Source organism: Ctenocephalides felis, unplaced genomic scaffold (genome assembly GCF_003426905.1).
Source record: "Ctenocephalides felis isolate EL2017-DRISC unplaced genomic scaffold, ASM342690v1 CF-g0.4_SCAFFOLD_00451, whole genome shotgun sequence".
In the NCBI taxonomy this organism is placed as follows: Eukaryota; Metazoa; Arthropoda; class Insecta; order Siphonaptera; family Pulicidae; genus Ctenocephalides; species Ctenocephalides felis.
Genome location: NW_020536605.1, coordinates 61,750 through 86,955, shown reverse-complemented (window position 1 = coordinate 86,955; position 25,206 = coordinate 61,750). Strand labels below are relative to the sequence as shown.

Genomic DNA, 25,206 nt, shown 5'->3' with positions numbered 1-25,206 from the left:
TTGTCCATATTAATCTACACTAGGCTACTAGTTTATAGGTCGCAAACTAATTTAAACTTTGGTGAGACATAACAAATTACTCCTTTGCTTTATCATTTTAAACTTAAATATGAGATTATTTTTAATGAAACCATTAATTTGAGAGATAAGCGAAACACTTGTATCAAGTTAAAAAAATAGAAACACAAGCAAATTTATCACCAAAATATCTTCAATCTGCATTAATCTTTAATTTTACCACTCATATCATTATGATAAATCGTTACTTTTCAAAAATATATATTTTTTTGTAATGACCAAACACAAATTCTGTGTATACTTAACAGTGATAAATGTATTTTTAGTGACAAATATGCTGTCTCGACTCTACTTCTTATTGACTATAATATAATATATAAATTTGGACTGAATTCACATGATTAAATGTTATTTTGAAAAGACTGAATCTATTCTATGTTGTGTCAGGCCATTTAAGGCTCAATAGCAATAGACTTTCACATGCTATTTCTATAATGAGTACTTTTCAAGTAAATTTTTTGAATAACGGTAGTAACATATATTCTCATTTGATCTGTCATTCCTTTTCCCTAAGATTACAGTATTAATCATATATTTTTTAAGATATCGATATACAAATGAAATTATCACAGATGATAATCACAACAATTTTAGTGTATATGGTTAAAGGCTTTATTTGAATTATTAAAACTTCACATTGTTATAAATAATATAAATAAGTGTAGTATTACTGTAAAAAGAATAAAAAAATAAAAATTTTGTTTTCATTACAATTGTTATTAATTTAATTTAAGAGAAAATTTCAGATGACACTTCAGATTATATCTATATGATATAACTGGTTACTAATTAATTTTTATTTTCCGATATGAGGGCTTAATTAATTTTTTAAGCAATGTACGATTTCACTTTATTTTTATGTTCATCATAAATTGCGCTATCATCATAACAAAGTGTATAAAAAAAGTAAAAAATATAAAAGTAAATGTAATTGTGAATATATTTTAATGTCTAATCCTATATGTTTATTAAGAGCCAATTAAATTGCTATTGCACAATCAAATAACCATAATTTCTATAAAATAACTATTTGCATCCACTTAACATTGCTTTTTAACTAAAATTGTGTACTCATATCAGAATATGTGATAAATAGTACAAATCGTACTGAAAAATAAAGATATCCAAACATCTTTAATTTACAAATAAGTAAATTAAAGATGTTTGGAAAGTCTTTATTTTTCGGTACGATTTAAACCTGGTTTTGTAATTTAATAATATAAATGGCAACAAAGTTAGGGTGAAATAACCTTATTTCACTCTCAACAAAAACGATAATATAACATCACAATGACAATTATGTTCATATATCCAAATATTTAATCTGATTTCAAAGTGAGATACTTTAATTGGTTAAATTATTTTTAGATATTTTCTAACACTTCCAATAAAATCATGAAAATGTAATTAGTCGATTCTAGATTGATGTAATATTCTATGCTTAATTTTACTATTTAACAAATCATTATCAGTTACTTTAATATGTAAAGGTGGTAATAATGCCCCAGCAACGCTGCGACTTTCTGCATTAAGAAAGTTAAATGTAGTGCATGCAACATCAGTAGGTAAAACTTCAACATTAATTCTTTTTGGTCTTAAAATTTCTATAATCCTCTGCCTTAACTTGGGATTAACAGTTTCTTGTTCTATACCAATAACAAGAACATCCAATTTTGGATCTAAGGTATAAAATAAAGATAATGAAGCCTCATTTATATCTTCACTATTTCCTACATTCCAAGATAGAACGGTCCTGAAAATATAAAATTGGTTGTAGTATAATGTGTACAATTTAATTATTAAAGAACTGTGAAAGGGCTCATTGGATAGAATATGAGCTTAAGAATAACTATTTAATGTAAAATCAATAAACAATATACGATTATAACATTAATGAACTAATTATTAGGAATATAAAGTTAATAAAAACATTAAATTTGAATAATATTACTATTTGCACAAAAATAATTCAAAGGTCTAATGATGACTTATTTTATATTCATCATATTGAGCTATTGAAATAAAAGAAATCAGATTCTCTACAATGTCATCATAAAAAAATACCTGGGAAATATAGCCACAGGACCCATTACCGAAACACCATTGTTCAGGGAAAAACCAACCTGAAATTAAGAAAAAAAAAGACAATTTAATTAGTATATGTTGTTCAATATGCTCAGTAAAAGAATTATAAAATTCATCACTATAGAAGAGTTTACTTTAAAAATAAATATGTATCATATTTTAAAAGTATAATGTGTTTTCTTATATTTATGTCTAGCATATATAAGTTGTTTTATAGAATATAATGTATTCATTCTGTAGCTTATTCTTGTTTATTCTCTTAACCAATTACAATTAAGAATTCTTAACAGTTATAAAAAATGTTTGAATAATTAATTAAATAATGTCTTGTGATACAGCCTGATCCTTCGGGCAATAGTACCGTCAGAATGGTATTTAGTGAAAAATATAATAGCAGAAAAAGAAGTAAATGTATCTTTACTACGCTAATATTTGCTTTGTGTAATAATCTCTAGTAATCTAGAAAATATGTATGATTGGAATAAATCAATAATTGATTAAAACTAGGACCAATTTAATGCAATTAATAGAAAAAGCATTGAATAGAAAGTGGATCCTACAGACCTCATGGTTAACCATGAAAAACATGGATAATTAAATAAAAACTTAAAAACTAAAATATATAAAGTGCATATAAGTAGAAAATAAAATCCAAAAGTATTTTCTATATTGTGTTAAAAATGTATTACCATTTTGTATGTATATAATACAAGTACCATCATATTAAGAAGATACTTCTATTATTAATTTCTACATTAAGATACTTCCTAATGTGGAAATAGAAGAAGTTATACTTTTTGATGTGGAAATGAAAATAGTAGAGGTAGGAATTGATTTTTAGTCAACTCGTATTATTTCTTTGGCCTGTTAACTTTATAAACATTGCTTTAGGCTCCATTCACAGTTGACGAAAACTTTTTTTACAATTTTTGAGAGGAAAGGTATCTATATCTGTAACATTTACAATGACATAGGTTATAGTAACTGAAGTAAGTTGATATTTATCATTTCCAAGCCAAATTTGTCTTTAGGGTTAATAATGTTTCAGTTCTAGGTACTGAGAAATCAACATTAAAATCTCGAGTGTATTAACAAAAGATTTCCAACCGAGCATTCTGAATTTCGTTATGTTTAACAGAATTTCACAAATAAATCAAAACTTTTTAGGTAGTTAGTTATCTGATAGTTATTAAATAAATTAATGACAATTGAATCTAATAATTCCCCTTATTCTGATTACACACTTCACTTGACTTCTTACAAAATTGATTAACCAGCACCTATTCTCCTCTGGCAGATCAAATTAAATCTTTTTAAACAACAGAATTATGTCAATTAATAACAGTTCTTTTGGTAATTCAATCGATAAACAAAATCATTACTACTTCTTCTCTGGTGCAATATCACTATATGATACCAAGACATTTAACACTACTTTTTTCAATTTGAATTAAAAGTATAATATCAAAAGGACTAAATTATTATTATTACCTTCAATAATCACATAAAACGTATTGTCATTTTCAAATATAAAGACAAATGAGTCAATCGAACACAGCATATTCCACTTATCACATAATTGTTGAAGTTAATACAAAAATTAATTAAACGATACTCACTTGACTATATGAATTAATCATCAGGCCCATTTCGGCATCTTGATTTAATAAACGCAAAACAGTTTTACCTTCGCCATCGTATGCACCTCTTCGCATCGTATAACTTCGTTTTGTTTGTTGAAAACTAGAAATATAAATTTTAATCTTTAGTGAAATGTCAATCAAAATTAATAATAGGTTGTGAAATATCTCCCTTCCGCCTTTTTGTATTATAAACCAAGAGCAAAAAAGCGGAAGGGAGATATTTGACAACCTAATACAATTATAGTATAATTTACCTTGCATTTTTTATTAACTTATTTGTATTAAAATAAATATATTTAAACCTATTAAACATTTTGCAAAATGTATTTGTAATTGTTGATATTAAAATACTCTCATTATTTCATGCAAATCGTAAAATTAGGTAACGACGAACGTTCAGGTGACATTAAGAGGTTATGTACAACAGCCATTGTTCAATACACTTTGACAGATGGAAAACATGTGAACAAATTTTCTAGAATTTTGAAATTCTTTAAAGGCTCCATGTAGATTTAAAACCATTTAAAACCTAGATAACATTAGAATATGATATATTCAATATGATGATTTAAACGGTATATTAAGCAATGCATCGAATTGTATAATTATTTATTGCAACATCAATATTCATAATTTTTTAAAGTAATTGTTATTTGCATAGTTTTCGCATCGAATTATATGTCTTCATGAATACATCGTATTCTAATATTGTCTAGGATCATTACCCTAGACCAGGGCTTCTTAAACCATGGGCTTGACCCGAAATGGGGTTCTGTAGGAAAATTCTGGGGTCGCAAGGGTTTTCAGTGTCAAATATTTATGACATCACGTCCACACGTCTAGGTTTTTGTATGTTTTACAACAAATATGTATCTGTATATGTATATTGTTGCCAAGTTAATAAATCATCTAAAAATATAATTTTTTTTTTATTTGTGGAGTCGTCAAGAAACTTGCAATCATAAATGGGATCGCAAAGGACAAAAGTTTAAGAAGCTCTGCCTTAATATTAGAAAATAATATATTCATATAATTATTTAATGATTATTTATATAATTTTTATATATATTCATGATCATTACTCTCTTCTTTATATATGAAAATACCAAAACAATATGATTTGCAATTGAAAAAATGCTAATGCTAATGATGTTTTTTTTGCAAATTTATATTTATAGTACTTTATGAAGATTTAAATATATAATCACAAATAAATAATATGTGATTGCTTATTGATTACATATAATAGTTGTGCAAATGTCTATTAAATACTACTATAAAATTGCATACCACTTACACAAGTGTAAAATTATTCACTATACCAAAACCTAGACACGTTCCGGTCAAAAAACTAGCAAATCATTTTATTTATTGAAATGAATGGCCCAATGAACAATTATTTAATCCAGATAGTAATGCAAAATCTTGGTTAAGGTCTTATCATTTAGTGGATGACAACAAAACAAGAAAAATTCAACATAACATCATAATTCAACCTGAAAATAATCCTATTTGAAATATTTTATTAAAACCATTTGTATTTTCATGTTAAATTTGCTAAAAATATTTATGCAGTGCTGTTAGATATACTATTTTTATTTTATAATTTAACTAATTTTTATTAAACGTTCTATTATTGTAATAAACATATATATATTGGGTTTTGTGATGATTTTATTTTCCTTTTGTGGAGTAAATATGAAAACTAATTTTTGGGCCAGTCTTTTAATTTTAATGTTCTGGTAAAAAAATATTAGCGCGAGTCCACTGCCTATACAATATGAGAATACAATAAATTTATAATTACAAATTATATTTTATACTTATAAATAATAAAACCATTATACTTACATATGAGCAAATAAAATGATATTATCTTCTCACAAATAGCATTTAGCTTTATAAATGCACTTAGCATGCTAAGTTATGTATATTAAATGTTTAATTGAATGCAATCCAAGCTTTATTGCATCAAAAATATTTCTACCACTTGCACATGTTACTGCTTATGTTCCACAAGAATCCCTGAAATAAATCTTTTCTTAAAAAAAAAAAATAATTTGTTTATAAACAATTTATTATGTTCAGTTTGTCACATTTTGCAGTATGGAAAATATTTGACTAGACATGTTTCATGTTCTTGCTCTTTTTAATTTGTTTTAATTAGACATTAAGTTAATTACTGTATTCCATTTTCCATATCTTCTAGTATTTGTAAAATGCAATTTTTGCAGACAAATTATTCTGTATAGTAACCATCCAAGGCTTCCATTCACTTTCAAATCTCAGGCAGAAAAATAGAAAAAATCTCTCTGCTAAATGTATTATCATTTTTGTCCTGTTATGATACATATTTCAAGTTTTCAAAATAATTCACTTATTTGAAATGAAATAAAATAGATCAATTAACGTTTGTATTTCTGTGTGCACGTACATGCAAATTAAGCGCAGCTCTTTGTCTAAAACATTGCTCACAAAATGGGCACTTAAATGGTTTTTCTCTAGTATGTACTCTTACGTGTGTATTCAGATTGTATTTAGTTTGGAATGCTTTTGAACAAAACTGGCATTTCCAAGGCCTCATTCCCGCATGAACATTCATGTGCTTATCTAAGTAACGTTTTGCAATAAACCGTTTATCACATAATGTACATTGCAGAGGCTTAACATCTAGATGTGTTTTAAGATGTATGTTTAAATGATTTGAGCGACTGAAGGCAGCTCCACATTTCTCACATTTGTATTTCTTTAGTTTAGGTTTTTCAGCATCTCTATGAGCTTTCATATGGGAATGTATGCGTTTCACTAATGCACCGCAAAGATAACACATACTTATTGGGGAATTATGTTTATTAATATTATTTGCTGATTCTTGATTTTCTTTGAATTGGGGTACTTTGGAAATATCTTTTTGACTACTTGTTTTGATGGATTCTTGTTCATTTTCTATTTGGGGTACCATTTTGGAAAAAGAAATAGACTCATCTTTACTTTTTTCTTTATCAGATGTTATTGGCACTTCTTGAATAACTTGATTTGGTTGCCTTGGTTTTTCATCAAGGTTTTGTTCTAATATCAATTTTTGACGAAATTGACAATTTACATATTCACACTGTTGTTGAAAAGCGTAGTACATTAAAAGTTTGTAATGACATTCTTGACAAATCTTAAAGGGTAATCTATCATTTTCATCAATTTCAATATTTATACATTTTTGTATCATTACTCCTAACGTTACACTATTTTCAACATATTGTTTACTAAATATTTCCAATGCTTTCTCGTAATGAGGTTGAGAACACAATCGGCACAAATCATCAAACATTTTCACACAATTTAATTTCCATGTACTATATATTATACTAAATAATCAAAGATATATTCTGGACATTTTTCAATGACACAAAACTTTTAAATGAATGTTAAAAAAAATGTAAACCTCATATTAATTGACAATACGAAATAGTAGTTCCATCTATTGGTAAAACAACTCAATAATAAGTTTGTAATAGATTAATAACCTTCTATTCTAGATTAGAAACATTAAAATGTCTATAAAACTAGGGTAGTGCATGACATCGTGCCTTAAGGCAAATTGCTTGAACTTCCCGTGCCGTAATCAAAAATCTTGGTACGGAACCCAAAAAAATTTACACAAAACGTGTGCACATTATTAAAATCTCTATAAAATTTTTGATAATTTGATGTACATACGTCCAGTAAACTTTTTTGACCGCCAAATTACGTTCTTTTAACTTATTTTTATTGAGGGTGCATAACCGCTGGAATGCCTGCCCAAAAATTTAATCAGTTCTTCATCTTGTCAATAAAAGTAAAATGTTTTTATTATAAATTATTATAAAAGATTAATAAAAATCGAACGCTTCGTTCTCTTAAAAACTGAGTTACCGTTTTTGGCACTTTTTGTCCCGTATCTTTGGAACGGCCAAACCTGCCTTCGCCAAAAAATAATCAGCACGTCTCCTTATTAATACGAATCGAATGTTTTTTGAATGATTCAAATCGATTGATCGGTGTTCCCGAAATCGTCGACGAAAATTGTATCCGCACACACACACACATAGATCCATTTTTTCTAAGGTATGCCAAAATATTCAGAAACCTTTGAAACGTAAATATATTTTCGATTTTTTTGCTATTATTATAACTTACCCTACACGAAGTTAAATATTACATATTTTTAAGAAAAACAATGTATTATAGCATCAAAAGTTTGAAAAAATGTACAAAAAACATTGACATATCCGAATGCAATTTTATAACTAAAAATCAATTTTTTTTTGCATAATTTATTTTTGTTATAAATAAGGACTTTAACGTCTTTTCATTCATCATGGAAAGTAACGGGTTACGGAAAGAGTTACTACATCAACAAGAGAAACATATAGCCAATGAGATTTTATACATTTTTAACTCACCTGCAAAATAAACTTTTCCCTTAAGTTCTGAAACAATTCTGAATAAATTTTTAACTTGCCTAACATAAATAGACAAGAGTACTGCCCAAATTTTAAATTAATATATTAATAGAGTAGGTATGTATATAAGAAGACTCTATGCAACCCCATTCTACTAATTAAAATTGACTTTTCCATACTACAATTTAAGTGTGAAAGAATTATGAGATTTAGAAGAGAAATTGAATATAAACTGAAATAGTTTCCACATACTCGTTCAATAAAATTTGTTATTTACATACATTTTGCAAATACTCGTATTATGAAAACAGCATAGATATAAATAGTAGAGTTTCTTCGGAATGATCGCTCTGTAAAAAAGTAACTTATCACAAATGAGTTATAAAACAAGAGAAAAATTAGAGCAACTGAAAATTTCCAATTACTCTAAATATTTTATTTACTTACTTTAATACAATACCATTATTATATTAATATAATGATGATACTGTATTAAATACAACATTGCTGTTAAAACTTTTGAAGTAGACTTTCATTCAAATATTGTAATCCAACTACACAGCTTCTAATGACAGAAGGTCCATTCTGCTTATAACAGCAGTTCGACAAAATGAAAACAAGATAAATACGACAACAACCAGACCACACATAAAAAGTGAAACTGCCTGTACGAGGGTCATTCAACAAGTGCTTAGCCTCACCATTTTCAGTCCTCGAGAAAACATGTTGAAAAAGTTGGAGCATTGCTGGACCAAATGTATTAAGCTTGAAGGAGATTATGTTGAAAATTAAAATGCCACTTCTCTGTGGCTGCCTCATTCTCATTTGTAGGCTAGGAACTTGTCGAATGACTCACGTATTAGACACCTGAAAAAGCAATATAAAACAAAATTTTAGAAACATTTACTTTATTATGTTTCCTTTATTACAAGTATATGTTCAGGCTATAGAGCTTGCATTAGATGCGATCCTGGGCCACAAATCTGCGCATTCCTTTGCTACTGGACCTGTGATAGCGGAGCCTTTCATTTCACCTTTGTTGTTTACTATGACCCCAGCATTATCTTCGAAATATATGAAGACACCATCACGCCTTCTGAATGGTTTTCGCTGGCGAATGACTACTGCTGGCATAACCTTCTTTCTAAGTTCTGGTTTACCTTTCTTTACAGTAGCAACAATCATGTCACCAGATCCTGCTGCAGGTAATCTGTTCAAACGTCCTCCAATTCCATGGACAGCAATTACGTACAAGTTCTTGGCTCCAGTGTTATCGGCACAATTAATAACAGCTCCGACAGGCAGACCCAAGGAGATGCGGAATTTAGCTCCGGCTGAACCACCACGTCCTCTTTTAGACATTTTTAATATTTATATGTGCAAGCACAAACTTATTTTAATGTGTACAGAATCTAATCAATTCTGTAAGAGGATACTATCATTAAATATTGACAACACGTTCTACTTCGGTGAAACACGTTTTCGAAAGGATGATCTCAAGCGGCCATGTTGTATTGCAAGATTTAGTAGTGTTGCCGCATATAGAATTATGTTGGTCACGGCGACTTACATGAAGTTAGGCAAGCGAGGGAATATTTAAAATGAATTTGTGTTTTGCTCTGCTACTTTGTCACCTTAATATATTATAGGTAAATAATATAATAAAATTTAAACATATATAACTTAATATATACATAACTACACATATATATATAGCACAATAATATACAAATATTATTATCAAGAATGACAAATTATCACATATACATATAACCACTTTTAACAAAAAAAAAAAAAAAAAAAAAACAGACAATATACTCTATAGTCCTAACTTTAATAATCGAGTATTGTTAAAGTATTAGATCTTATTATAATAAAACTTAATTCATATATATATATATATATATATATATATATAAATTATATTTTATCATATCGAAAACTAATTGTGCTATCTTATTACCTTTATAGTCAAACAATTTTACAAGTAAGCTAGTAGCATGTTGCATTCCTATTTTGTACGACCAAAGTGTGTGACCCATGATAAAAATTGGTAACTAAAAATAATTATCAAGAAATAGTACACCCTGAGCTACAATTTGTAATTTTAACAAACGCAATAGTACATTTATGTTTAATAGAAAGATATAGAAATTTCAAATGAAAAAAATATTATTTATATTTAATAGTATTATGAATTACCAACGGAAGTTTTTTATTATGAAACTGAGTTACAAACTGCTTGTTTATATTTTTTCTCGAAACTTTTTATTATGCAACTATGAAGTGTTTTAACATTTTACAGTCTGATTAAATGAGACAAGTTTTCATGAATCTTACTAAGTGCGTTGCACTTAGGTACATCTTTTAATGGAGGACCTCTCAAAAACTAATTTTTATAATTAATTGATAATTTTGAAATTAAAATTCAAAATAAGTTTCGATTCTTAAAAACTCGGGGCAAAAAAGAAGTGTATTTTATGGTAACGGTTCCAGAGTTTAAATAAACATATTTAATAAAAATTAATTACAATAACCCAAAAATGGTCACAATTTTATCAAAGCTCTAGCTTGCATTTAAAAACTCATAATTGCGCTCAAACAACGTGAAATAAATTGTTTCTCAGGACTGTTAATACTATCACTTACCCCTTTTCAGCTTGACGTTGAGTTCTGGGACACCGAGTATTCGGCTTGACGTTGAGTTCTGGGACATCGAGTTCAAGAACGTAATTTATTGTTTATTGGAAAATATGTTAAGATTTCTAATTTTCCTTTTACTTATCAAAGAAATAGCTAAAATTAAAACAAATTATTGTATTTATTGATGAACAAATGGAGAGATCTTCATTATTTTTTGTTTTATAATCATTCTAACAAACATTTGAATAATAGATTTAAATACCATTCGTCAGTATACAGTATGGTATGATTTAAAAATTTAATAAAAATGTATTTATTATTTATACGAGGTAGTTAGCGGTGCCGCACCACTTCTCAATAAATTTAATCACTTGCGGCACCTTACTATTAGGAGCCATTTTCGAGGCAACTGTTATCTTGCTCCAAGCATCACGATTGGCAAGTTTAGATGATCTTTGAAAAGTGACCGGCTGTTTTCCACCAACTGGATAACCACATACAATACAAGGAGAATCGCCTAGCGTTAAGGTTGACTCATACAGCCCTCTTGAATCCAAAGGCAGCACCTAAATTACAATAATATTAAAACAATCTATTGAATATAAACTAAATTGACTACTATGATTTTGCAATTTTTACCTGATCAACTTTTTGATCCATGCTTACAGCCAATATCCATTCTCTAACCTCATCGTGAAGAGCTACATCTTTGGCTAAATGCAATTGCGTTGGAAGAGGTATCGAACTTGGCCAATCGGTCGACGATAAATCCGAATGGTCAACTAATAAGCCTAATATATAAAAAATAATGAGGCAATGCATAATATGGTAAATGCACAAATAACATTATATTCAAAGGTAAACTTAATTTATTTTATTATATATTATTTAAGCTTATGAGACATGCACTAGACTTTTAATTTGTATATTATCTAATCATGAATAAATTTTAGAATATGCTTTATTTGAATTATTTGAGTTGAAGTTACCTTCGCCTTCTTCAATTGATTCACACAAATCTAAGTAATGGTTTAATAAAACAAATGCTTCGGATTCTCTTCCGATTGCTCTTAAGTCCATACCAGCTTCATAGTATCCTAAAAATTTAAATATGCATATTATTGAAAATTTTTACTTTAATTAATAATTAATTAATTACCTAATGTGATATATCACCGTATAATTAATGCAAATCATATTAGAGAGGATATGAAAGCCATATCTCTATTGATATCTTAGTTAGTCTAAAGTAAATTATTAAATCCCTCTAAAGTAAATTATTAAACATGTTGGAAGAGATTAGCAAGAAATTGCATTGATATTTGGAAATGTTGTTTGTGCAATCCTAGTTAACTCAATAATCACCTTTATCAGCAGGTATGATGTCAGTATGTCGAAGAAGAGCAAGTGATAATTTTGTTCCTATTAGAGACAAGGCTGGTACAGATCGGCAAGCGTGGCGAACTGCATAGTAATGAGCTATCAGTAGAAATCGTTCAAACTTAGAAAACGCCTCTCCTTGTGTTTCACCTGATAGACGCATTTTATCTGTCTGCAAATATAAATTATCATATAAACTAAACTATATACTATTTTGAGCTAGGTTCCAAAGGGGGAAAGATTAAGTATAATTGTTCGAACAAGTTTTATTATTGCTTTTAGTCAGCGCCTTACATTAACATGATCTATAAACCGCATTGCTTTGAAAGAGTCAAAAGTAAGTTTTCATGTTCGAATTCTTTTAATAATACCTGTTAATTGTATACAGATAGATTACTTTGTTTGTTATTTTGCTGTAAGTTGGCATTAGTAGTTATTTACTAGCAATTAGTTTTTGCTTAGATCATTTAGCTCAGTCATAATGATAATTTATTTTCAAAAGTGTGCGTTGGGTACGTTTTTGACAAATGATGGGTTACGACGGTTGTGACATGTACTTCTTGTCCTTTTCGGGTAAAGATTAAACATTCAAAAAAATCTAACTTAACTAAGGCAAAATACGAAAAAGAAAGAAAAAGAAACATTCAATACAAAGAAAAGATCGCATCAAGAATTTTTGTTAACTTCGTTTAAAAAAAATATGTTTTGTTATATTTTATTATATTTTATTCACGAGCATTGTTTCAAGATTTATGTTGTGTGGTGTTACATATTATTGTTATTAACAACAAAAAAAATCGATATAAACCATTTGGTGTTTATATCTATTGTTTTGTAACCTATTTCCATGCCTACAACCAAGGGACGGTTGTGACAAACGCCCTCTTTTTGTATGATGCTTTTATGATTAATCTATTGTAATTAAGGACAGTATTTTAGTACTTCCACGTAGACATATATTCAAATTACCATTTAATTCACTTTTTTCTCAGCTGACTGATAAATTAACAACATTATCGCTGATCATAAAAAAGTGACACAACCGTACCCAGTCTCCGCTACTGATTTTTTGGATTAGTTATTTTTAACTTTCCGTAGGGCAAGTTATAGTAATCGCAAAAAAATCTAGAATGAAAATTTTTATATATCTTTACGTTTCAAAGGTCTCTGAATATTTTGGCATACCTTAGAAAAAATGTTAGAAAAAATGAATGTATGTGTGTGTGTGTGTATGTGTGTGTGTGTGCGTGCGCGTGTGTGTGTGCGGATACAAATTTTCGTCGACGATTTTGGGAACACCGATCAACCGATTTAAATAATTCAAAAAACAATCGATTTGTACTGATAAGGAGACGTGCTGATTAGTTTTTGGCGAAGGCAGGTCCAGCGGTTCTGAAGTTACGGGGCTAAAAGTGCCGAAAATGGTAAATCAGTTTTTAAGAGAACGGAGCATCCGATTTTAATAATTCAAAAAACATTTTACTTGTATTGTCAAGATAAATAATTGATCAAATTTTTATGAAGGCAGGTCTAGCGGGTTCGGAAATCTAATGTAAAAAGTAAAAAAAATGTCATTTGACGGTCAAAAATGATCATTAAACATATGCACATCATATTATCAGATATTTTATAGAGATTTTAACAATAAGTATAAATTTTGTTTACATTCCTATGGATTCCGTACCAATGTTTACCTGTTAGACGGCGACGCGGCGCTTACGCGCTTTGACACCTCGTCTCTATGCAGTTAAAGCAGTACGATTGCTTTGAAAAATAAAGTCAAATTAAATCAAAAATCTAATTTTTTTGAAGTAAATTTTTTTCAAAAATGTTGATCGTTTTTAAAAAAAACAATAATTTTTGGTACGGAAAGTTCCAGCAATTTGCCTTAAGGCACGATGCCATGCGCCCCACTAGTTAAGACTTATGTATGTGCATACATTTATTGTAATGTAATAATGTAACGTTAAACGTAAGCAGTAGTAGTATTTGTCAAAAACTTACCAAGTCATACATCATGTTTCTTAGATCTTGCCAAAGTCTGCCAGCGTTTTCTTCACGCATGGAAAACATTTCGGTGGCAATGCGGGCATATACGTTATAATTTTGGGCAAGATCTGGAACCCCATATTCTGTATAGAGAGTAAGAGCTGCTGGAGCACCACTTGGTTCGTCTTCACTCTCATCAGATTGGCGTAGAAGGTGCGCGGCATATAGTGCTACATACTTATGAAGAAGTTCCGGGCTATGATGCCGTGCTTTTTCTATGCAACGCGTCCATTGGCCTTGTTCGCAGAGCAAATCCAAAGCACCTATTATATCTGTGATAAAACAGAACATATTGAGCAATATTGATCCCAAACATTATACAACCACTCATTTTCACAAGTGAGGCTGTTGAGAAGTAATGTAACTTAATTGTAGTATAGTTATTTCAAAATTTGAGTTACCAGATATAGAGAAAATAATTTAAATAGTTTATACCAAACTGCATATAGAATAATATTACTATTTGCTTTGTTATCTAATGGATAACTTTAGTTTATTAAATGTTTTGTATGTTGACTCATATATTTATGACGCATGCATGATATAAAATATATAAATATTCACCAATATCAGCCAACTGATCAGCTCTTCCTTCAGATTTGAGTTGATTTTTCTGCTGTTTATCAACATGTGCCAGAAGAGCCATTGTTGGATCTATCTCTTTAGCCAGACGCCTTGCTCTGCCCCAGTCGTCAGCTGCAATGAAACAATCAACTGCTTCTCGAGGCATATCTGCACCAAGATATAGCTGCGCTGCCGGACCATATTGTTCCAATTGCAGTAATCTATAGGATAATTAAATCATACTTTAAAAGTAAATTGAAAATATTTGATGAAATTTTCAATAAATTCGAATCATTTCTTTTGTTCATTTTTTTTTTAATCCAATCAAAATAGATTGCAAAAAACGAAACGTAATATATTATTATAAACTCTACATTTCGATACTAGTAACAAGTAGTAACAAGACCCTTATTATTGAACTGTTCAATATATTGAGTATCTATTATATTTCATTAAAATTTTATCATATCAAGTCTAACGTCTGCATTACATTGTGGAATAAAAGTAAAAATTATAGATAACTAGCAAACCCGACGAACTCCGTTTTGCCACCAGATGGTTTCGTGAGAACGATGAAGAAATTTTTTGTTTGTTTTATATTTGAAAAGGAAAAAAATGATTTTATTACACAACAGTAATGAATTTATTTCGATTACAAAAATGAAGTGTTTTTAGTTGAACTTCTCTAAGTAAATGAAAGTGAATCCGCAAATTATCCGTTTCACTGAACCTGTTTGGTAAACCACATTTTTTGTGTTTTGGTCTGACGTTAACTCGTAAACAGGCAACGTATAACTGCCCATGTAAAAAACAATGATTTTCTAAATAATTGATTCGAAATTTATCCCACAAACGCTAAGCGATTGGCCTTGCAACTTGTTATTGCAAACGCAAAGCGAACTGGAAATTGCAATCGTTTGAAGACAAACGGAAGACCAGTCGGAATCATTGGTACGTCACCAAATCGCCAGCAATTTTTGATTGAATGGTGAAATTCAGTGCGTGTACATCATATTCTTTGCGGCAAGAATTGCTCGTTGACTTAACCAAGCATAATTCTGATAATTCTCACTAATGTCATTACTCAAATTTTTAATTATGGTGCGTGGAGTTCCAGTAATTTGCATTAAAGCACGATGCCATGCACCACTAATTTTCTTAGCTATAAACCTTGCCCGAGACCTTTCCAATGAATTCAAAATTGTCGAAATCGGTTCGTGCGTTCTGGAGTTATTTCGTCAGGAAGAAAAACCCGACTTATTTTTATATATATGTAGATAAACTCTGATAATGTGAACAAAATATATTTCTCACCTTGGGCCTAATTTCATAGCTATTTCGATGGCATCTCTTCCTTGCAAAAATTGATTGCAAATATCTGCAGCCCTAAGCATAGCAGCCTCAACGGTACCAGCATCTACAGCTGGTGCATTTAGTAACATTAAAGTATCCACAGATTTCCTAAATTCACCGGCTCGAGCAAATTCTGAAGCCTAGAATTGAAAAAAGAGTAGTTTGCAAAACCATACTGTTTGATTAGCGAATACTGAGTTGGAAATTATAATTATTGAAATAGTTTTGCGATGGAACTAAAAATATGTGATAGAATGATAAGACAATTTTACACTTAAATACATTGTATTCATTTTGTACTGATCATCATATATCATACCTTTGTTAAAATTTGTTTGGAGTCAACATATGCTTCTTTGGATGCATTATCAGTTCTTGAAGAATTTTGAGATGGCATGTAGCGATCATATTCCATTTGCAAAGTAGCAACCATTGTCGGTACATATTCTTTGCAAACACGTAGAGCATCAGCCCACATATCTATATTAAATATGTAATATAATACATCCATAGTATAGATTATATATTATGGATTAATTTTAAAGAAAATTTGAGGAAATTGAAGTCAGCACACAATGTAAAGATATTTCTTCGAGAAAATATTTGATAAAAACTTAGATTATAAGTAATTTCTTTTTCTTAAATTAGTGTTAACATACTTGCATCCCGGTATCTCTTAATTATCAACTCTGGTTGTTCAGCTCGTATGAGCAGTGCTTCAAATTCTGAAAACCTTTTCTCTTCAAACGATTCCATGGCCTGCATAAGTAGTACTTCGGTAACACTTTCTGGGGCATGTGCTTTGGCTACTCTTAGAGCATTAAACCAATCGCTATTGTGAGTATACCTGCATAACAAAAATATTGAAAACTAAGTATCGACTTACAAAAATATTATAACCTAAACATATTTGCTCAAAATTATGATTTTTATGTCCTCACATCATTATAGCTTCTTTCGGTTTTTCTGCAAGTATAAACTCTGCTTCTGCTTGTTCAAACTTTCCGTCATCTTCAAGAGCCATAGCAAGCTTTAGATGTACATCTCCTGCTGGTCTATTACCAGCTTTGCACAAGCTGATTGCAAAGTCAAATTGATCGGAATCACAAGCGTATGTTATACATTGATCCAACAGATTCATTCTATTCAGCAAGCGCACTGCAGAGTCCAAATGCAATGACCTGGAAGAATGAAATATATTGTTTGAGTAAAAATGTTCCTATTATTGTTGTTTCTATTATTGGGGTTAGGGGTACTTGGAATTTTTGAAAAATCGATTTTTATTTTTTTGCATTTTCATTAAGTGTAATATCTTGAAAATGTTCTCTGAAAATTTCAAGTTGATCCGATGATTACTTTTTGAGTTATTGGACTCTTACCAGCGTGTTGACGCAATTGGAGAGCTCGATACTGATACTCAAGATTAATCTCTCTCACCTCCTGATGTTTTAAAAGCGTTTAAACCGATTTACGACGATCTCAGCAATGATAATTTACTATCAAGATGTGGAGTTCAAGATTGAATCCATAATCAGAAAAAATTTAAAGCTTCAACCAACTAGTGTAAAAAATATGCCTAAAAACCGTGAATACTAGTTCTACTATCGTACAAATTGCTGAATGTATATACATAATCATTATTATTGATTATGGATACCCTACGACCAAATTGTGGGTATAATTCCCTTTGGTATGCTGAAAAATTGGATGCTGCACGTGTGAAAGTGGCAGATCAGCGCGCCAACGAAAACACTCTGGAGGCCAGAATGCTTCGTAGGCAACAGCAAATGGAAATTTTGGAAACTTGCACAATGACCGATGAACTATTATATGGCCCAGAAATAGATGACTCGGTTTAAGTAATTCAATATTTCGAATTTCTGTACGTAAATCCAATGTGAAACTTTAAACGCGTTTTTCTCAAAACTATGTTTTTTGAATCGGTGACCACTGTAACTCAAAAACCGCTTAGTAGATTTTAATGAAATTTGTACAGTTTTTGGAATACATAAAAAACTCGTGCCTGATCGAAGGATTTTTATTTTTTCAAAAATTTGAATTTTTTAAGACCAATTAACTGTTGATTTTTTACCCAAAAATCTAGATTTTTTCTTTCTGATGCTGCCATTTTGTTAATTTTTGCAAAAACAAGAAAACCTTCGATCCGGCCCAGGATTAACTATTCATAAAACTATTTTTTCAATTTGATTGATTTTAGATGAATCTCCAAGGAGTTATAATGGTCACCGCCAGGACCGTTTATCGAAACAGGGTCAACAAAAGCAGCTATAACTTTGGGAATATTAATTTTTTTTTCTGAAATTTTTGTTACATCAAGTCAAAACATTGTATAATAATGCTGTATTAATATTTTTGTAGAAAAACATCGTTTAATAACAAAAAAAAATACTGAAAACACTCATTTTTTCGTGCCTGCAAGTACCCCTAACCCCTTAAGACGGTTAAGACGAAAATATGTATTTAAATTAGCAGTAATTATGAAAAAATACTATCTAAATTGTAATCGATATTGCATTGTTAATTGCAATGGATATAATGCATATAGTTACAATTTTTTAAAACATGATTAAACGTATCTTATAACCACGAAGAAAAATATATACTTTGGTTAAAAAATAGAAGCCATAAAAAGCCGCGCCAGTTTTAAAGACAAATTCTAAGCGCTGAAGAAAGCATTTTTATGGAACAGTTTAAAATACAGATTTGTTTTATCACCTAGCCCAAAGAAAAGCAACTTGGTTTGCAGAAAGTTCTCCACCATATTGCTTGGCAGTGCGATGTGCGTCTTCCCATTTGTTGGCAGTGCGGTACGCGTTGACGGCGGCGCGCCAATCTCCAGCCGCCAAAAAATGTTGTTCCGCTTGTCGTAGACGACCAGAAGATTCTAACTGACGTGCAAGGTGTAAATGTGTGCTACCTAATAATGTAAAACATCATAGTAAATAACATCATTTTACTATTTTTTGCCAAACTCGAAATGGTTTGAGGATAATCTTATATATAAGCCAATATTGTGCCTGTAGCCAATAGTTTTCACTAATAAGCTGTTTTACTGTAGTGAAATGATTTGCAATTTGTTACAACTATTTATGAGAAGATATGATATGCAGAATTTAATGCGATATTATAAAGAGTGCAAATAATTAGGCTTTTGTGTCATCATATTTAAAACCGTTTGTTTTTTTAAAAAAACTGAATTACGAGATGAATGAGAGTTATATTTACCCAGCAAGTCCTTGTGATACTTCTCCACCAGGCGAATCATGTGATCAAACAATTCCAATCTTTTATACATCGCAATTGCGAGATCTGGTTCATTGATTGCAAGTAAAACTTGTTCTGCCTCTCGTAATTTATTTGAAGCTTCAAACTCTTGCGCTTGCTCGGTATACATTTTAGTGACTTCTTCTGAATCTAAGTAACTAACAAATAAAAAATATTAGTTTATAAAGACTATTGTTAGTTTTATTAGCGTTTATTATAATATCCAATATTCATTCTATTATAATATAATAAAATTTTGAACCATTTTAAGCATTAAAATTATTATATTATTTACCTGGATGCTAGTTCATATCCTCTCTGCCATTGACCAGCTTTATTCAATAAAGAGACCGCTTGCTTAATATCGCCAACTCGAACAAGTAATTCCTCAGCTAACTCAAACTCTTCGAGATCAATCATTTGCTGGGATAAAAGTGTGCTATGCTGTTTAAGAGCTTCGACATCGCCCACTACCTAAAATAAATTAATCGATTAATCATGTACATCTATTGGTAGGTCTTAATCCCATTAAAGTCAGTGTTATTCGATCCACTGATGAGATATCAAAAAACTAAAATAAAACAAGTAGATTTATCACCCAGGCATTTTTGCATTGTTATGTCCTTATTAAATTTCGTTATTGATATTTTTACAATTAACTCAAAATTATTTGCGAAATATGTACTTTACCTAATTCTTTAAATTCTATTAAATCAATTACATTATATTATTAAATTAATCACATTATACAATTCAATGTATATTAATTTAAAATAATCTTTCTCTGGGACAGTTCTCAAGGATTCAATGATATAAGGTTGTCAAAATATCCCTTCCGCCTTTTTGTATTATAAACCAAGAGCAAAAAAGCGGAAGGGAGATATTTGACAACCTAATACAAAAATGAACATATTAAATAGTATAAAGCAAACCCTAATTGACTGCCCTTGGTAATTCAATTTAAATTGACAAACATCTTCGTACAAAACAATTTATTTGCAATTTTTTAATATCTAGACGAAAGTCATGAGGTCAAATTTATGGTCGACCAGGCTTTCTAGTTTAACGCATAATCTTTTCAGTCTAATTTTCAGTGGAATAAAGTCTCTAAATGATATACCTGTGCAATTTGTATTGCTTTCCTCCATTGTTTAGCACCAACTGCCGCATCCAGAGCTTTAATGGTGCAACCCGCTTCGATGTAATGGTTGATGGCCGCGTCAAATTGTCTTTTAGATGTTAGCCAATCGCCCCATTGCTCCTCCAAACTTGTTACCATATCAGGATTAACCTTTCTTGATAGCTCCAGAGCTTTCGAGAAATTACCACCTAAGTGTCAAGTAATAATAAAAAAATTGCACTCTCAAAATTGTTTAATAATATATACTTTTCTTTATATTTTGGCCATTATGACTACTAACATTATTGAAACAATCTGACGAGTTCATTTATTTTTCTTTTGACTAAAGCAAGTTATATCAAAATAACTTTAATATTAATTAATAATACTTTCCTCGAGTATAATATTGTATAGCTTTAGAACTGTTCTTTCTTTGCAAGGATAAATCACCAGCAAGTTCAAAACATTTCATTTTTGATTAAAGATGCATCGATATCTTCAATCATATCTCCTTGCTGCAGTAATTCGACGTGTTGCATTGCCAATCGTGAAGCTCTTGCCGGACGATTTGCCTGAAATAATAACATATTCAAATAATAGCAAAATAAACAAATATTTAATACTACGACAAAATTTGAATCTATGGAGTAATTAATTTTTCTAATGATAAATTAGAATTAGTTAAATTTGAAGTGTTTTTACAAATGATTTATAAAAGATTTTTATTTTATTATATGTTTTAAATATATATGAATATAATATAATTAGTATCATATTTCATAAATGTATGTTTTTACCTTTAGGTACATTTTCAGCGCTTCTTCTAAATCACCCTGCTTCTCAAAAACTTCACCAGCCTTTTCTTCTTGACCTAATAAAGATTCCAAAAATTTGATGAATTTTGTATCATGTATTATTTTTACACATTTAATTATGATTCAAATATTCCAAAATAACATTCATAAACTTCTCGTAAGTCAGAAATTAAAGTAGCAAAAATAAAAACAACTTTTGATCACCTTATTTCAAGACCTCCAATATTAAACAATCTTACCTAGTGGGGCGCATGGCATCGTGCCTTAAGGCAAATTGCTGGAACTTCCGTACCAATTTTTTTTAAAGATTAACATTTATGAAAATAATTTACTCTGAAAAATTAGATTTTTGAGAAACTAAAAATTTTTGACAAAAATTTACTTTTTTTTTGAAAAAAAAACTTGAACTTGAAGAAAAGTGTATTTTGAAATATTTTGAAAATTCTGAACTTTTTTTCAAAGCAATCGTACTGCTTTAACTGCATCGAGATGAAATATCGAAGCGCCGCCGTCTAACGGATAAACATTGATACGAAACCCATAGAAATGTAAACGAAATTCATACTTATTGTTAAATGTCTATAAAATATCTGATAATTTGATGTGCATATGTCTATTGATCATTTTTGACCGCCAGATGGCATTTTTTTACTTTTTTTACTAGATCTCCGAAAACCGTTAGACCTGCCTTTATGAAAATTTGATCAGTTTTTCATTTGTTAATACAAGTAAAATGTTTTTTGAATTATTCTAATCGGACGCTCCGGTCTCTTAAAAACTGAGTTATCGTTTTTGGCAATTTTGCCCCATATCTTCCGAACGGCTAGACCTGCCTTTGCCAAAAAACTAATTAGCACGTCTCCTTATCAAACAAATCGAATGTTTTTTGAATTATTCAAATCGCTTCATCCGTGTTCCCGAAATCGTCGACGAAAATTTGTATCCGCAAACACATACACACGCGCACACACCACATACATACATCAATTTTTTCTAAGGTGTGTCAAAATATTCAGAACCCTGAAACGTAAAATATATAAAAATTTTCATTTTCGATTTTTTTGCGATTACTATAACTTACCCTACGGGAAGTTAAAAAAAGCTCATTTTCTTGTTTTTAATTTTATCAAACTTAACATGAAAATACCTGTTTCTAATAGAAAAGACATTTGCTTTGTTTGAGATCTTTTAAATTATGATAATTTCTTCGTTCAGCTAACGTTATTACTTCATCCCACATATGAAGTTTTTGGTACATTTTCAGTGCAGATTCAATATCTCCTTGCTCTAAGTATATTCCTTCTGCAGTTTTGAGATCTCCAGAAAGCATTGCCATTCGAGCCCATACTTCTGGGCATTGCATTCCTAAAAATAAAAATAAAAGTTGAATTGCAATCTGATTGTAAACCCAACATATATCACAAAGGAAACATAAACGTTGATAATAAACATAAGCGTTTACTTAAAAAAAAAAATGTATTATCTATTTATAAACCATTATATGTTTGTCCTGCTTATTTTGCGGTTTCAATTTCTTAGTAATGGTGTCTAAGCTCGGCTGATAACAATCCATCATTTTATTCATTTTTATTAAATTTCTAATTCAACCATATAAGATTTTATCTTACCATCAACGGAATGTTCCTTTTCGTAATCGTCAGCAATTTTGATTGTTTCTTGTAAGTAAAAAGCCTTCGATGCATCGCCCAATGCAGCAAATGATCTTTCGGCCACCTTGAAGAGCGAACTTAATTATTATATTACCAATAGTGCAAACTAATATAAATATAATCAATTTTGTCTACCTTTAAATTATTGATTGATAAAGCAATATTTGCCAAGTTATGCCACATGGCTTCAGCTTCAGGTTTGTCACCTAATTCTTCCAAGAAAAATATGGCACGACCAAAATCGTTGTCGTGTACCGCGGTGCCAAATTCTACTAAGCCTTAATAATTAAATACAATTTACTAGTAATTATTTTCAATATTTATCATTGTCGATTATTTAATTTTTGAAGTAATACAAAGCAATTGTGTATTTAATTAAAAACAGAAAAAATGTTTGGAGCTTGGAGATAAAAGAGTAGAATAGAGTCCAAGAATGTTCAATCGAATGTATTGATGATTTGAAATTAATTTAAAAGAATACTAAAAAAATATTTTACCTTCGTCTAATGGGTATGAAATAGAACTTGGTCCATCTTGCGCCAAAGCTTCCGTCTTTCCGGCTTCTCTATTAACATCGTAGAGTTCTCCTCTAATAGAACAATTGATACGTGTTCTGGTAGATCAATATTGTACCAAACTGCCATATTATTCCCAGATTGAGCCACAGCAACATCACTTCCAGGAACCCATTGCACAAATGCTACTCCGCTCAATATTGTTTCTTTGTGACCTTAAATTTAGATAGAATATGTGAGGAATAGATTATTGTGAGGCAAGCTCAAAGGTGTATAAAATTTACTTATGTGAATATAAGCAATAGCCAAAAAATATTAGTATATATAGTTTAAAAACGTGTATTACTTCAAAAAATATTATAGCTTGTGAATTGCATAAAATAACTTTACCACTCGCGACGTCAATTAGCATAAGCCGCTGCTTTTTGTCTCTGAAAGAAGTTTATGGGCAGTTTCATCAATTCCAACCAGTCAAATTTTGAATCATGAGATATTTGTGCAATGACGACCGTTTGTGGAATCAAATCAACGACACAAATAGTTTTGAGATCCAGCAAGTACGCTAATTCTTGCAATTACATCTTGAGATCGTTCGTTCAGACGACCCGAAATAACATGAGGATTCATAAATTCTGTACGAACCTAAAAAAGGGATAGATAAAAAATATTAATATTATATAAGATAATATATATATATATATATATATATAAAATTTTATATTAATTTTGAGGTAAATGGTAGATATATATATATAGATATATATATATATATATATAATACGAGTGTAGTTTATTACAAATTAATCCTTGTATCGCAATATGATATTGATAAATTTCAAATATACTAATACAATTTGTTTTCCAAGAATTTATCTTACGATCCAGTATTATTTTCTCCATATTCACTAGTGACAATTCGCCGGCGTTAAATATGAGGCATACATTCGCATAATCAAAGAAAAAGCGCTCATTGTGTCCTGAATTTGTCCAATGTATTTCGCTAATTAGACTTCTAGTCAAATCTGCTAATATCAAAGTATCATCCGTTCGTGCGACTAAATAATTGTCTCTGCCCTACAAAAACATACAAAATAAATTTTGAAGATAAATAAATTTAATTGTGAACTAATTAATATATATATAATCAAGCAAGTTATTATTATGCCACATTTGATGTAAATTACATATCGTTAATTATAATTTCATCCTTCCCGAAATTCGTTATTAGGGATTTCAATTTAATATCACTAGATTCTTTAGCACAAGTTAGGTTTTGGTCATTATTTTTTAATTAGGCAAAAGTAGGGTATTGACATAAAAATGATATGACTAATATAATTGCTTTCAAAATAGTATTTGGCTGATATCTAATATAATTGCTATAAAAGCTGATATCTAATATAATAAATACCCATAACTCGAACATCATCAATTTCACGACCAAATTTGGAACGTACGATCATATTCACAGCCGAATCGTTATTTCCTTGGGTTTGACCAGCACTTGATTTGGTCCAACATAGGTTAATCATATTTGTCTTTCCACAAAGTCCTGTATAAAACAAGC

General features: G+C 29.9%; 3 protein-coding genes and 1 pseudogene across 3 annotated transcripts; all 4 read right to left on the bottom strand.

Annotated features, from left to right (window-relative positions):
• Nucleotides 1–1,485: 1,485 nt before the first annotated feature.
• On the bottom strand, nucleotides 1,486–3,902 carry LOC113365336 (NADH dehydrogenase [ubiquinone] 1 alpha subcomplex assembly factor 3-like). The gene is made up of 3 exons (XM_026606917.1): nucleotides 3,783–3,902; nucleotides 2,143–2,201; nucleotides 1,486–1,831 (listed from the first exon to the last, which is right to left on the bottom strand). The coding sequence occupies exons 1-3, from the start codon at nucleotides 3,876–3,878 to the stop codon at nucleotides 1,486–1,488; spliced, it is 501 nt and encodes a 166-aa protein (XP_026462702.1). The 5' UTR covers nucleotides 3,879–3,902.
• A 1,619-nt stretch (nucleotides 3,903–5,521) lies between these two features.
• On the bottom strand, nucleotides 5,522–7,131 carry LOC113365327 (zinc finger protein 383-like). The gene is made up of 3 exons (XM_026606906.1): nucleotides 5,990–7,131; nucleotides 5,658–5,831; nucleotides 5,522–5,577 (listed from the first exon to the last, which is right to left on the bottom strand). The coding sequence occupies exon 1, from the start codon at nucleotides 7,129–7,131 to the stop codon at nucleotides 6,208–6,210; it is 924 nt and encodes a 307-aa protein (XP_026462691.1). The 3' UTR covers nucleotides 5,522–5,577; nucleotides 5,658–5,831; nucleotides 5,990–6,207.
• Nucleotides 7,132–9,136: 2,005 nt separating this feature from the next.
• LOC113365273 (60S ribosomal protein L23) lies at nucleotides 9,137–9,747 on the bottom strand. Its single transcript, XM_026606871.1, has one exon. It carries the CDS (start codon nucleotides 9,605–9,607, stop codon nucleotides 9,185–9,187), a length of 423 nt encoding a protein of 140 aa, XP_026462656.1. The 5' UTR covers nucleotides 9,608–9,747; the 3' UTR covers nucleotides 9,137–9,184.
• Nucleotides 9,748–11,208: 1,461 nt separating this feature from the next.
• On the bottom strand, nucleotides 11,209–25,161 carry LOC113365317 (annotated as a pseudogene).
• Nucleotides 25,162–25,206: the final 45 nt, after the last annotated feature.